Raw genomic sequence first — 15,465 nt, 5'->3', positions numbered from 1 at the left:
ATTTTTCTTCTATCGTTAAATTTTAACAAATTTAATGTTTTTAGTAAAAAATTGTAATTTAAAAATTCATGACTGATTCTAAGTTTAAAATTTATGTACTGTAAGAATTTTTTTGGACTCTTTCAAGAGAATTTTGGTGACAGTTGTAGTAAGGAGTCCATACTGTAGAGTTATACTCTAACTGGCTTCTCACTAATGAAGTATACATCAAGATCAAAGTGCCTATGTTTTTGAATTCCTTAGTCACACATAACATGAAGTCTAACATTTTTAGAGATTTACTAGTAATATTATTTATGTGCCTAATAAAGGATAATTTTTGAACAAAAACGATACCCAGGTCGCGCATCTCAGAAGTTGAGCCTAATTGCATATTACCCATCAAATAATCAAATAAAATTGGGTTTTTTATTCTAAAAAATCTCATTATGTGGCATTTTTTTATATTTAATTGTAGTTTATTGGTGGAGCACCACTGGAACATTTTATCTAAATTACGTTGCAGAGTCACACAATCATTTACAGAATTAATAACTTTAAAAATCTTCATGTCCTCGGCAAACAGCAATATTTCCACATCATCAAATACATCTATTATATCATTAACAAAGATGATAAACAGTATTGGGCCCAGGTGGGAACCCTGAGGAACACCACTAGTAGCACAGAAAGATTGGGATAAAGTTTTACAAATTTTTACCATTGGTATTCTATCAGTCAAGTAGCTTTGAAACCATTTAATCATGGGACCACTTATTCCTAGATTTGATAGTTTGGCAACCAGAATTTTTTAACACACCTTTTCAAAGGCCTTGCTAAAGTCAGTGTAAATAGAATCTACCTGTTTTCTTAATGTAAATGAATTTGCTATGACATTTTCGTATAACATAATAAGTTTAATAAGCATATACACTGTTGTATTAGCTTTCAATAAGAACATCATCATCCCCTTTCTGCACCTAATTGGTACACCAATCGCAGTGAATCTTGATATTTTTTGTTACATGACAGAAAGATCTCTAAATCTTACACTTCAGGCACCATTCCAGGGACTATGAAATATTCTAGTGTGAAAACCTTTTTTTAAATAAATATTTCATGTCAACCATGTCGGGAATCGAACCCGAGACCTCTTGTATGGTAGGCAAACGCCCTGACCACTACACTACGAGGCCGACAAAAGAATAAAATCAATTAATTTTTTAAATCTATAAGAAATAAAAAAGAACTTGTGAAAATATTTTACGCAATAACTCAATCAGTTTTGGAATATGGAATAATTGGATGGGGATGTGCAAACGACACACTGATCAAACATATAATAATTGCACAAAAAGCTTTAATTATCTTAAGAGTCCCAATCAGAACTAGCTCCCTCGGTATATTCGTAAATCTTAATGTAACATCTGTAAAACAACTTTATGTAAAAGCTCTGTTACTGTACGCACACAAACATTATTCTCTACCTTCCGTAACTCCTTCCACAAATACAAGAGTTACTAGATACTCCACCCTGATGCTGCAAAAACAACTCACTACTACTCGGTTAAAGTGTACAATCTGCTTCCATTATCCATAAGGACAATTAGTAAGTACTCTCAATATAAAATTGCTATTAAGAAATGGATAGTGGAGGTGGGTTGCGCACGGATCGATGAGTGGACTAAGCCAAATAGGTAAAATTTGTGTACTGTTTATGAAATTTGGTCTACAGGTCTATATGAATTAGTTATGTTTATTTTAGTTTATATTGCTTATTATGATAATGATAATTAGGTTAATTAGATTAGTTAAGTTTTTTTTATTATTATGTTAACTTTGTTGAAATAACTCATTTAAGGCATGTTAATGTAATAATAATAAAATGTTTCCCTCGGCATGAGAACATTATTCTGTATAAAAAAAAATACAAACAATGTCTTGTCAAAATGAAATATATTTTCAATAAATTTTCACACCAGAATTTCGTATATCTTCCAAACTAGTACCTGAAGCGTAAGACTCACCTTGTTACGTGTAACTAAAAGCAACGATAACGCTGTAACTGGCGTTCAATTGCATTAGCAAACATAACGCAGTGCATATAAAATAACCTAAAAAAAATGTAAATAATTATTTCAAACAAAATGCGAGTTAATTGCGAGATGTGTATAGTTTTTGTTTAGAGTATCGAACCTACGATTTAGCAAATCGTAACATAAAGATAACGCGCTAACCACATAGCATCGAGTCGATGTATTCGAAGGAAGACTGACAGCCCAAGAATTTCTTCACAGCACTAGATGGATATTGTTTCAAAAGTTATGTGCAGCCACATGTGAACAAATATCAACCTTGGTTGCGTTCGCAAACATTAAACAATGTTTGTATTGATATTACGCACGGCTTATTACATCGCTTCAACCTGCCAAACGAAAACACTCGCATTTTTTACAACATACAAATGTCAAATTGAAAACTGTCATGGCTGGGCACTCCCAAAAGCGGCGGACGATAGTTCTCGGTTCTTAATTCGCACGAATAAAAGTTATTAATTAACAGGACGTCATTTAATTTAGGCTAATAAGGCTAGTCCGGATGACGAAGTGTTGAATTACCTTGTACACATCCCCGTATGTGCCAGATCCGATCCTTTGGATCAGCTCGTATTCGTCCTGGGGATTGCGGCGTGAGATGTCCGAGCTGAGAACGCAGGCATTTTGCGCCATGTTTACACAATTCACCCAAAACTCATTTAAACGCGACACGGGGGCTCGATTTTACACGTAAAATAAACGAGAAACATAGGAAAACAAGAACGGGTCCCCCCACATCCGCGACGACATAATTGCGCACTGTTATGTTGGCAACTTTGTACTACGTGAACATAGATACGCATGGATGACAACCTAACAATCGCAACTTTAAAACAAAGTAGGTACTCTCAGATATGTTCTTAGTTTTTTTTTGTCTTTTTCACCACTAACTGGGATGTTCTAGCCGGTGTTGAGTTTCAGATTTTACTTATTTGAATATTTATACATGTGTTAGTACTATATACAAGTAAGTGTGTGAGTATTTAATCTTACATACACTTTACATAATATATAACTTATTTACAACTAAATATTTACATAAAATTTTGAATGTATGTTTATTAGGGAGGAAAAAAGAGTTAGAATATGAGCAGGGAATGGAACGTTGATATCGGAGAAATCAGATAAGAACTCAGGATAACAATAATTTATGGGGCATCCAAAAAAACATGATTTAGATCTTCCTTCGCAAGCTGACATTCACCTATGGCAGAGTCTCGGATATAGATTCTGAACAGATGAGAATCATTATAACAGTGCCCAATGCCTCAATTATCTTTTAAACGCTTTTGAAACGCATATTTACGTTCTATATAGCGCTATAAAGGGGTTTTTAGGGCCGCGAGAGCATTTAGAACGACAGCACAAAAGTTTGATTTAAAAAAATCTTGCATTCAAAGATTTGAATATTAATCTCGAGAGATACATGCTGAAAATCATCGTTTTTGTATTTGTGTTTTTAATTGTTTTTATTTTTAATAAACGTCTTAAATTTTCTCTTATAAAGAAATATCTATGGAGTAATATTTTGGAATGCCTTTTTAATCAAATAAATTATTGACTTGGGTTTCTTGTGATGTGAGGTTCCCATTTTAAATCCATTGTTGTTACTAAAAATAAACCCGAAATTTGGAACGCTTTTGTTAAAGGAGCTTCTCTGGCGAATTGTTACTCTGAGCATGAAACAGCTTTTTATTCAGGGGTCATAAAGGATAGAAATAAAACACTATTTATTAAAAAATAATTTACTTAAAAAAAGAACTAAATATTACATTGGTCCTTCATTTCTTAATAATAAATAATTTTAAAGAATGTGGCCTATAACTAATACATATGATTATTTTAAAAAAGGTTACTTGAAAATATTAAGGGTAGAGAAGTATCGGGATAGCAGCAGAGAGAGGACAGGGAATGATAGAAAACATGTACGTAGGGCTAAGTTACATCCCAATAGCTTATCTAGCAATGGTATAACAGACAGAGAGAACACATATCGAGCCGTCATCGTCAGAACAAGGTTTTAAAAAAAATTTGTTCCATACATATATATTTCAATAATTCGGTAAATGGGATTTATAATGGTTAATTACTGCCAATACTGAAATGACAGCCAAATTGTTTAAATACCTTCCGCTTTTAAGATAGTGGCGGTAACGCTGTTTTGCCTATAACTCGGACAGTGGTGCGAGCTAGAGTAACCGCCTACATTGTCGTCGGTTACGTTGTTTTGCTTAGCTTAAAAATAATATGTCAGCATTTCATTTTTTTTAAGAGTGGAATGATGCGGAGTAATACATAGAAAACTATAATTGGCATATAATTTTGATTTATTTGTAAATATTGTTTTTTTTTGTTATAATGGCTGTTGTTTTCTTTTAATAAATAAAATGAATAAAAATGAATATCTGTTTTTAACACTTGTGCAGGGGGCAATAAGGAACACTTTTCCTTTAAAAAACGCAATTTGCCAAAAATATCGCTTACGTTGTTCTGCCGATTATGGGTTGATATCTTCGAATAAGAATTCGCCAAGATTTAAAAAAATAAACTTAAGAGTTATTTTTTTGTGGGCAGATAAAGCTTGCACATGTTTATATAAACAAAAATAGTAAAGATACTTATGAATCTAAGACAGTAAAAGGATCCAGGAAAAAGAAAAAATAGTAAAATTAATTAATTGAAAAACGAAGGGAGGTTAGGCTTCTAAGAACATATGAGGCATATACAAGTAGAAGCAAAGGCAGAAGTGTCCACTTTTAATTAAAACTTAAGATACATCCAAATGACATAGTTTCTCTAAAAAACGGTTTTAATCTGTGGACACTGCAATTTTTGTTTAGTTTCGCAAAGAGTTGGACACTGCCGGTTTTGATGTGTTTACAACACAATGCCACACAAGTTTGTATGAAATATTAAATGTCCGCCATTGCAGTTGGAGCGATTGGTCACTTGAAAAACTGCCGCTATTGTTTCAAATAGAGGAGGACACTCCCATTTTTGATACAACATTTAAACTTTAAATCTAAAAATAGATGTATTAATACCGTTTTTGTTTAAAACAGATGTGTGTGTGGCGATCCATTCTCTCATGCCTACCCTTACGGAGAAATGGCGTGATGGTAGAATTAGCAGTAGTAGTAGCTGAGTTACTCAAAAATGGATGAAAAATGAATAAAAATGAACTACTTTGAGCTAAATCACAAGTTCTTCCGAATCATTAATAGGGTTGTGATAGATTTCCGGTTTCCAGGAAGCCAACTCATAAGTCAGGACAACTCATCGACGACAAATAGTGACGTCACGGGCGGAGTAATTTCAAAACTTTTAAAAAATCATAGCGATACAATTTTTTATTTTTTTTACTTGGTCTAAAAATAAAAAAATACAAAAATCAATGAACTTCCACATACAATGCTTATTCAACCAATACAAAAAATAAACACTCTTTATCTGACAGTGACAGCCATTCAGATGATGTCGGTTAGGACAAAACCTGTTCACAAGTCAAATAAAAATACATTTGTTTTTGTACTTAACATTTTTTAAAACATAATGCATACTTGATTCAAGAAATTGCCAATATTGTGTTGTCCTGTGAACATATTTCCTTGTAAAAAGAGGTCCCAGTGTGTATATAAATATGTGAATTAGAAATAGGCCAATACTTACATTATTATTTAAATCGAAATCTCTCAAATTATTTTGGAAAACAATCATTGATGTAAAATTTAAAAAGAAAATGTCAAAAAAGATGTATGAAATATCATTTTTAGTTTATTACATATTTTAAAATCATAAAAACATCATACCTGTTTTCGTATTTTAATTTATCTTTTTTGTTGTAATAAAAAAATACATTTTCATTTTTAGTACCCTAGAAGACCACTAGTAGTGTAGTGGTCTATCACGTAAAAAAATATGAAATACATTGCAATGTGGGGTACTTATATAGCGTCTTATGCACCACTAGATGGGGATAAGGGATGGTGGACGAGACATTTAAAAATACTTAAAAAAGCACATTTTTCAGTAAAAAAAATTGAATAAAATTTTTATAAAAATAGTAAGCAAACTCATCACAATTATTTTTGTAACAATTTACAAATTAAATACATATATATTTTATCAACATTAAAAACATTTTTCGCTTTGTGGTATGACATTTCACTCTTTTTTGTTTTAAAGTTTATATAAACCTCTTTAATTTACAGTATCCGTCAACTGGCTTTGAGTTTTGAGGTTACTTACTTATTTCAGTTGAAATCTTGAATACGAAGTGTGACCGTAAATTCAAGTAGTTTATACAAATGTAAAGGATTTTCCAATATAGACGCTCGAACTTCGACAGTGTATAGCAGGCATGCTGATGAAGCTACAACTGTCAAATTTGGAGGTTTTAATAATGATACCTTTAACTTTAACTGATAATAAAATATTGATACCTCATACACAATTTCGAAGTTCGAGCGCCCTTAATGAAAAACCATATATACAAAACAGAGTAAATATATATAACTCTGTACAAAATTTTACTATATTACAGAAGTAAGATTGTTAACTATGTAAATAAAACTTTTATAAAATTTATATTTGAAATGACAACTTTGTGATTTTCCATGTTAAACAATATGACTAAATATTTTCTATCACTAAATAAATTTAATCTGCCAACCGGAAGAACATGACTGTTCCTTTGTTAAGGTGTAAAATATACTAGCACTAAATATTTTTTTTCTACTACAGTACTTTTTCAGTAATCCGCCGCTCGGTTATCGGACAACTACTACAATTCTCATGTTAATTCTCTGTTTCCTAAATTTCACTCTCAAGAACAAACACCCTGATGATGATCAAAAAATAGATGTACATATTTGTTTTGCATTAAGCTTCCAGAACCAATTATTTATGTTTCTGAATAATTGAGATTCTAGTATTTTCATTTGCTTTTTACATACATGTTTCCGTTTTAAATTGTGTTATTATTTTTGTAAATTGTTTGTAACCTCAGTATATTAATAAATAAATAATCCACCGTGATTTTTACTAGTTGAAAGCACAAAGTCGGTCTTTATAATTCGCTGGAATTCTGAATTCTAAATTTAGTAGTGAGTAAATTTATTTAGTGATTCGACAAAAACATGCAACCATTTTTGAAAATTTTATTGTTTATTTCAAAGGAATGCAATTCTTAACACATTCCTGTATTTCTATAGTTAAGATTGTGAAATATCATGATCAAATATAATAAGAATAAAAAAAAGGCTTTAATAGAAAAAGAATTACATCACAGGGCTTTATTTTATACAAATATTGTAGTTATTGCAAAAAATACATGAAACTTGTGCATTCTTACAAATATGAGATTTTACTACGAAAATAAACTCGTTTTGCAGTCAAGAAATCAAGATAATTTGTCCATATTTTATGAACTAATAAACAAATATATTGAAGAGAGATTCACAAAATAATATCAAATACTTTCTAGTATTTTGATCCTTAAAAAACAATTACAAGTCTTTTAAATATTCGGGGCAATCAAATATTTAGAAGACTTGAATTGTATGTGTATCGCTCGACCCAGATATGAATCAAATCAGCATTTGCACGTGATAATATTAATTTGAAACTGCATCAAGAAATGAATGAAAAAAGTTAATGCCATGAACCAGTTAGAAGCATTCAAAATGTGGTTGTACCGCAGAATGTTTCGCATATCATGGACCGAGATGTCGACGAACTCAGAGGTCTTACGAAGAGTCAATACCAATAGAGAACCAATCCAACATTAAAAAAATTCAATCCTTACAAACCTCAGCTCTTAAATTAATTAACAGATTACCAAGAATTGATAAGGAAGAGGTCCCGAACTTTTTAAAAAGCAAGGGTGCCTGTCCGTAAATGCTATTCTATGGCTCAAATTTGTTACTAGATACCGATTTGATAGTAACTACCAGAAAAGGCATTTACATTCATATAATACGATAATAGATTTACTACATTTTGAGATAATATATATTTTTTTTTTAAATGACTTTTTGGAAAAATTTTATTAGGATTTTTTAAAACTAACCATGAGGAATCTTCCTCTGAAGTTTCGCGATCTGGCCCTGAAAAACCGTGTATAAGACTTTTTGAAAAAACAAAACAAATAAATTGCTAATTGTTTACTAACCTCCTCTGTTTTTACATTTCTCACTGAAATGGCAACTCTGCTCACAACTAAATTTGAACGCGTACATACATGCGTTGAAACTAGACATAACTGTTAACTGCGTGAATATTTTCATAAGACAACTTAATATGACAATGCTGTTTTATTCAATAAAGGGTAAAGTGATCTATTAAAGTTCGCTAGCTTAATGGTTGGCACTTTTGTGGCTGTAACGCATGTGGTCCAGGGTTCAATCCCCAATATACTTGACATTAAATGTCTGACCGGTGTCCGATGCGCAGGTCTGATCATATAAACAGCTTCCGCGTACTGAATAATCGATCATTAATGATTTATTTGTTCAATAAGGCAAGTCTCAGTAGTAAAAATTTCATCAAATATCAAGGCAAATTTTATTGAATTTTAGAAAATTTTAATAACTATTTAGGCAAACATTATATGATTATTAAATATTATAAAAATTTGGGTAACATCATTAGAATTTGTAAAAAGTCATTAGAATTTGGACATTTTAATTAAAATTTAACAAATGGAACAATTCTCCTTGTGGAGTCCTTCCAGAAGTGCCTTCTAGAAGAAGGACACGGTGTTTGACATTCTATCATAAAAAAACAGCATTACAAATAATATTAAGTTATTATATAAACTGTTATACATAGAAAAAATATTATTTAATTTCTTTAACCCATTGCAACACAAAGCTGGTGAATTGCCGGCCAAGGTCAATTTGTCACTGACTCATAAAACCGGCGATTCGCCGGTTTGTCTTGAAGTGATTTTTTTTACAATAAAACTGAATGACAATAACTTTATTTATAAAAATGACATAAATAAGTATATTTCGGTTACTGATTTCATAATAAAATGTAATAATCACAATTTACTTCACATTATTTATGACAAAATATTAATTTAGTCTTAATGTTATTGTTAAAAAAATGTGTCTAAATTAAATAGTGTGTTGTATGAACTAATTATGTCATCTTTATTACTGGTGCAATGGGTTAATATGTCATCAAAAACACAAAAACAGATAAAATTTTATTAAAACTGAAATATTTGGAGTAGAAAATTTTAGTCCATTTTAAAATACAAGGTATTTCCAAATCTGGAAGTTAGTGCTTGGCCATAGTGGTGAAGCGTATGAGGCGCGATGCGGGTGCGGTGAACTTAAACATATGGTAAACAAGTGTAGTGTCCATAGTGAGCGCGCGGGCGCGGTACGCGGCAAAGGCTTTGCCACTATGACCAAGCACTGAGATCCATTTGCGTTTCCCATTCGCAGCACCATGGAGTGTATCCGACAATCAGCCAACTCATAATGACGTCAACTCCTCAATAGGTCAGGGAGAGTACCACGCATGTGTGAAATGTGATCGCAGCGATGTGATGGCGAGAAATACAAATGGAATTCACTTTTCTGATATAGTTCAAATCTTATAGTTTTACAAAAATAAAAATAAAAACATAGCATCTGCAGCCATTTTGTCACTAGATCTAAAAATAATGATAACATAAAATATAACTTAACTAATAATATGGTATATTACAAAATTGAGTCAAATATGTAAGACTTTAGCGACATCTATGTTTATAAAATTAAATCGATTCAACCAAGATTCAATCGAACCGCTTAAAAATATTACAATTGCAACGTCTCGTCAAAAGATGGCATTCAAATGCATGTTGATACATCTGGATATTTAAAAAAATAAAACTAATTTTAGTGTGTGACAGTTATATCGACTTGATTGGGCATTATTAAGCAGATAAATAACTGACACATATTAAAGTTAAGCATAAATAAGTATGCTATTGTTCAGAGAAAAATAAATTCTTTCAGTGAAATCCAGAACGATTTTTTTAGATTTGACTCTAAAATAACAGTATTTTTACTTTTTTTTGTGTGTTTAAATACGTGATACATATCATTGTGATCGTAGAACAACGGGACTGTGCGAAAGTGTGTGATTTTCTTTTAACTGTGAAGCAAACACGGACTTCTTAAATTCAGGTTTTGTACAACTTTACTATCATAACTATAAGTAAACCTAAGTATCAAACGATATACTTTTTTACTTATCAAGTTATGATGTAAAGTGTAAAAAAAATAATTTAAGCCGCTCCCGTGTAGTTACAGTTAAAGAAAATCCCATGCGTCGTTGTTCTACAATCATAATATGTTTAAATTAGATAACAATCCTCCATGAAAAATAAAATTGGGGCATTTGAAATGCGGTTGTACAGGAGAATGCTGGGTATCTCATGGGTAAGAAAGGGTACTAAATATAATGGAAAAAGACCAAGAAGTGTTACCTGCTGTCAAAAGGCAAAAGTTTGCATAGTTTGGGAAAAATATTCCTTTCTAAAAGTAAAGTAAAAGGGAAGATAAAGGATGGATGGGGTATGGGGCGGCGTAAAAGAGCATCATGGCTCAGAATCTTCGGCAGTGGTTTCAAATCCAGTTGCAGAAATGAGCGTCAGAATGGCCTAGGATAAAGTTTAGTATACATCAAAATAAGTTTCACTGCACGATGAAGTGAATAAGTTTGTGAGTATTTTTGCTTCGAACTATTGTTAAGCATTATTTATGAGTAATTAAATCAGAGTTATCAGAGAATATTAGGCGTAATTTGGTTGGATTTCATAACTTAAATTGATGTCCAAGAAAGGACGCAGCGGCCTCCTATAACAAGCGTTTTGAGGATGCGGCTCTGGACCTGCCTTGAATAACAGGATAACCTAAACATAATTTGCCTCTTCTTTACTCCCGCCGTCCTGGAAGGCTGTCGAAGATGATTTTTAGCTTTATTGGGGTGCTGGCTAGCGATATAGTTTCTGAAGGCGTCTGATGATGTCAATAAGAAGAATAAAAGCCATATTATTATAAGGGTTAAATGTTCAAGCCAGAAATCGATAAAGGACACATCAGGAACTATATGATACTGGGGCTTAAGTACCAGCAAGGCCACTAATCCTATTAAAACAGTCAATGGTGAAGTACTAACAGCACAAAGATATTAATTTTGGTATCAAAGGTTGACCGGGCAGTAAAAATCTGGACGGCTTCCTCAATTTGATGAAGGCATATTGAAATTCTTGTTCAATCGTAAAGACTCAAATCCACACGGTTAACTGTGCAAGAGAATGGGAATTTGATGAGAAAATGAGCAATTTCTTTATGGTCCTCTCTTGTATCTGATACAGGCACACCAACAAAACTGGTCGTCAAATTTCAAATAGAAAAAATACATTTTTTTTCTGGAAGCACAGATTCACCTAGGATAGAATGAATTTTGGAGGAAACATGGATTAGGATAGATTTCGGGGAATTTCGGTTAGTTGAATTATTTAGAATGGACGAGGTTTAGGAACTCTTCTCGTGTCTTAGGATCGTCTCTGAACACGCCCAGCATCGTAGACGTCACCGTCTTGCTGTTGATTTTCTGAACGCCCCTCATCACCATGCACATGTGTCTGAAACGAAAAATTGTACAATTAATTGTGTATCCACCGAGGTGCTCTACCATTTCAATTTCAATTTCAATTTATTTATTTTAAAAACGTTTATGTACATAACAAAAAAATTCAATGCATACATAAAACGAAAAAATGAACACTAAAATTTAAATATACAAAAATGGTAAAAATAAAAAATACCCAGCAATTATAGAGAAAGAATGCAATCCTCTCTGAACTTTTTTTTTACTAATATGAAAGATGTCAATATCCGAAGAGATACGGTTGAGTAAAGACATTGCTCTTCCTACTGGCATTACCATCGGCAGGTTGGTTCTGCAAGCAGGAAGATAAAACAGCTTAAGCTGTCTATGTCTAAGGTAGTCATTAGGAACATAAAGAAAAATACTCTCCGTTATACCTATGTTGATCGTAATACCACGGATCAATCGGAAAAAATACATAAGCAAGTATGCATTTCTTCTTTTCTCCAAACATTGTAGCCAAGCATTCCCAGTATGAAGCCAGACGGGTACAACCACGGATAATATCCGCACTCCCTTAAGTAAAGATACCTCAGAAATTTTTTCTGAACCATCTCCAGCATAAGAGAGTACTTCAATTCGTGGGGCCATCTAATGGTCAGCGCATTTTTCTCCATGCAAGAGGTCTCGGCTTCGATTCCCGACACGGTTGACATGAAAGATGTTTTACACTAGAATATTTCATAGTCCCTGGAGTTGACACCTTTTATTTATTTTTTAATTTGTTATATTTTTTTCTTTACATTTTACAATAGGTATACATAAGTTACAAATTGCTATTAAATAAAAACAAAAAAAACCCACAAAGGTATGGCCTGTGTGAGGGTACACATTTTATTTAAAATTTTAAAAAGGCAGGAAGAATATGATAGACATCAAAAAATAAAAATTAAGGTGATTCTAAACGAAAATAAGAAACTAATTATTCATAGATGGCACTTTTATCATTTTTTAAGTTTTTTTTCTATGGAAATTTTACAAAACTTGGTTTGCGCAAACTTTACACTATATTGATTTTAACAAATATTATAACAATATAATCACAAAATTTATAATATAATTTTCACAAAATGGTGTATGAAACAAAAAATAACTTATCTTATTTTTCGCAAACCAAGTTTTGTAAAATTTCCATTGAAAATAAACGTAAAAATGGCCGTTTTCAATAAAATAATATTATAGCGCCATTTACAAATAATTAGTTTCATATTTTCATTTAGAATCACCATAAGTGCTAATATTATTTTTTTCCCAACTAACTCTCTCTCATACCTGGGCTGGTATTCTGAACGGAATTGCGCACAAAGAGTTGCTCTGTTAGCGTATATTTAGTACGTAAATACGGGTTTAAAATGCGTTTTTTATGCGAGCTTTTGCGTTCAGAATATCACCCCTGGGATGATATTCCAAACGCTCTCGCAGCCGTAAAAAACACATTTAGGCGGCCTCCGTGGTGTAGTGGTCAACACGCTTGACTCACGTGCGGATGGTTCCGGGTTCAATTCCCGGTGAGAACACAAAAAAATAAAATGTGATTTTTCTCAAGCCTGGGTTTTCTGAGATATATTTCACCACTGTAATTAGGCCCAATGGCCTGTTGTGGTGCAAAAAAAAAATTATCTCGCGCATTTACATACAAAACATGCGAGATAAAAGTGTTTTCTACGGCCGCGAGAGCGGTTCAGAATAGCAGCGCTGGGGTGCTATTCTGAATCTTCTAGAGAGTGATTGATTTGAGGATTTTTATTTTTTGCATGCGTACACTTTGCTTCATATCTGTCCACACTGATGATTAAATGTCAAATAAATATGAACACGTGAAACCAAACATGATAATTCTCATAAATAAGCGACCTCAAGCATTACCCAAAACACTTTATAAGGTTGAATTGACCAAACTGGATTAGTTTTTTAAACAGTTTGTCCATCATAATAACAAAATAAATAAAACAACTTTGTTTTTAACCACTAATCAGTGTGGCCATTAGAGAGACTATCACCCCCCCTCACTTCTGTTCAATGTACTTCATAGTCCTAACAATCCTATATACCTCCGTGAAAAATTTAAACGCTTATCAGTTCATGATTTATCTCTTTGTTCTAATTCTCAAAGCACTCTCTTAATACCCATCCACAATTCCTCTTTCTTCTCTAACTCATATAGTGTCCATGCGGCTCGACTGTGGAATCATCTCCCATCCACCATCAGAGATGTTACTACATTATCTCTGTTTAAATCATGTCTGAAGAAACATCTCCTTTCTCTTCCTCAATCTCTCCTCCTTTCCTGTTTACTCTTTTTTTCAGGTGTCACATTAAATAATAGAAAATAAGGTCTTTCAAAAACGATTGTTTCGTAAGTTGGTAATAAATTTTGTCACAGAAGTTCACGCGTAATGCATTCATTTTAATGTTGGTAATGCCACAGGCCTCAGATAGAGATGTAAGGAGAGTTGTCTGTGCATATTATCTTAAGCCCCCCCCTTGCCCACTCCACACTCCAGTTCCAGGCACTGACAGATGAAAGTGAAAACGGAATACATCTTACATCTCGAATTTCTTTTATTATTTTATGGTTTTCGACCTCTTCTAAATTAAATCAATTTTTCATGTAAATTATAAATCACAACTCGTAGCGTTTGATAAGTGACAGGACGCCGTAAATGTAAACAAACGACACATAGAAAAAGAAAGCTATCTACTCTATAAAATTCATAGACTGATGAAAAATAATCCGATGACGTCACAAAACATCCGAAGACGTCATACTTGATGACGTCATGAATTGTTTGTTTTTGGCATCATTCAAATTACTAGAATTTAATCCTTTATATCTCTCTTATTTCTTAACAGATTTTAATAAGAATAGTACAGATTGGCTTGTGATTTTTAGATTGATTTATTATCTAATAAAAAATCCATGATAATTCCCCATTGCCCCCCTGATCAAGCTATGTTCTGACAAAGACCGTGGATGCAATATGCTTAATTGGGGAGTCAATATAGATGATGTTATAGTTTCAAGAACTTACACTCCTTCGACGACCACAGCAACGCCGACTGGTTGGACCGCCTTGGTGACAGCTATGGCGATCTGCTTCGTGAGCCTCTCCTGGACTTGCAGACGCCGCGAGAATATCTCCACAATCCTGTTACATTCACAACAATACGTTATTCCTATTCTGAAAAATAGGGATCAGCACAATATAAGCTTCTGACGTCACTGTGACCTGTGTAAAGTCTGTTCATTATTACAAGAATTTCCAAATAAACAAACCAGCCGCGTGATATCCGACGGAGAATAGCCTATTTCACACATATCATCTTGATCAAAACGGCATGGTAAAATTATAGTGGATTAACATTTATTTCATTCGTTTGTACCTATTTAATTATTTTTTGTTTATTAAGAAAAACAATAACAGTGTTATTTATTATATTATATTTATAATGTACTAGAACATAAAATAAAAACAATATAAATGAATGCCTCGACACGGGTTATGCCCAGTGAGGTGTTTATATAGAAAAGAAAAAATATAGGTTAAGCATTCAAAAGGTTATAAATTAATTTGTAAAAAATTTCTTAATATTGTTCTTTATTTACTATTTTTTTTTCTCATATATCTCTATAATAATGTATAAACTTATGTGAATGCATATGTATGTGTATGTATGTGTATGTGTATGTATGTATATGTACATGCATGTATGT

At 32.5% G+C, this 15,465-nt stretch overlaps 2 protein-coding genes across 6 annotated transcripts in view; both read right to left on the bottom strand.

Annotated features, from left to right (window-relative positions):
• Window positions 1–2,862, bottom strand: part of hppy (MAP4K3-like protein hppy) — a 72,972-nt gene extending 70,110 nt beyond the window's left edge. For all 4 annotated transcript variants that reach the window (XM_088238018.1, XM_088238019.1, XM_088238020.1 and 1 more), the window contains exon 1: window positions 2,598–2,862. In XM_088238018.1, coding sequence (XP_088094144.1) covers window positions 2,598–2,708 — 111 coding nt within the window. In that variant the 5' untranslated portion in view covers window positions 2,709–2,862. The remainder of the gene's footprint in view (window positions 1–2,597) is intronic.
• A 7,274-nt stretch (window positions 2,863–10,136) lies between these two features.
• Window positions 10,137–15,465, bottom strand: part of Pu (GTP cyclohydrolase punch) — a 33,939-nt gene continuing 28,610 nt past the window's right edge. For both annotated transcript variants that reach the window (XM_088238016.1, XM_088238017.1), the window contains 2 exons: window positions 14,783–14,899; window positions 10,137–11,724 (listed from right to left, as the gene is read on the bottom strand). In XM_088238016.1, coding sequence (XP_088094142.1) covers window positions 11,595–11,724; window positions 14,783–14,899 — 247 coding nt within the window. In that variant the 3' untranslated portion in view covers window positions 10,137–11,594. The remainder of the gene's footprint in view (window positions 11,725–14,782; window positions 14,900–15,465) is intronic.

This window comes from Micrasema longulum, unplaced genomic scaffold (assembly GCF_059751315.1).
Source record: "Micrasema longulum isolate JH-2025_06_02 unplaced genomic scaffold, ASM5975131v1 h1tg001818l, whole genome shotgun sequence".
Taxonomy (NCBI): domain Eukaryota; kingdom Metazoa; phylum Arthropoda; class Insecta; order Trichoptera; family Brachycentridae; genus Micrasema; species Micrasema longulum.
Note: the sequence above shows the minus strand (reverse complement) of the source record. Positions and strands in the feature narration are given on the sequence as shown.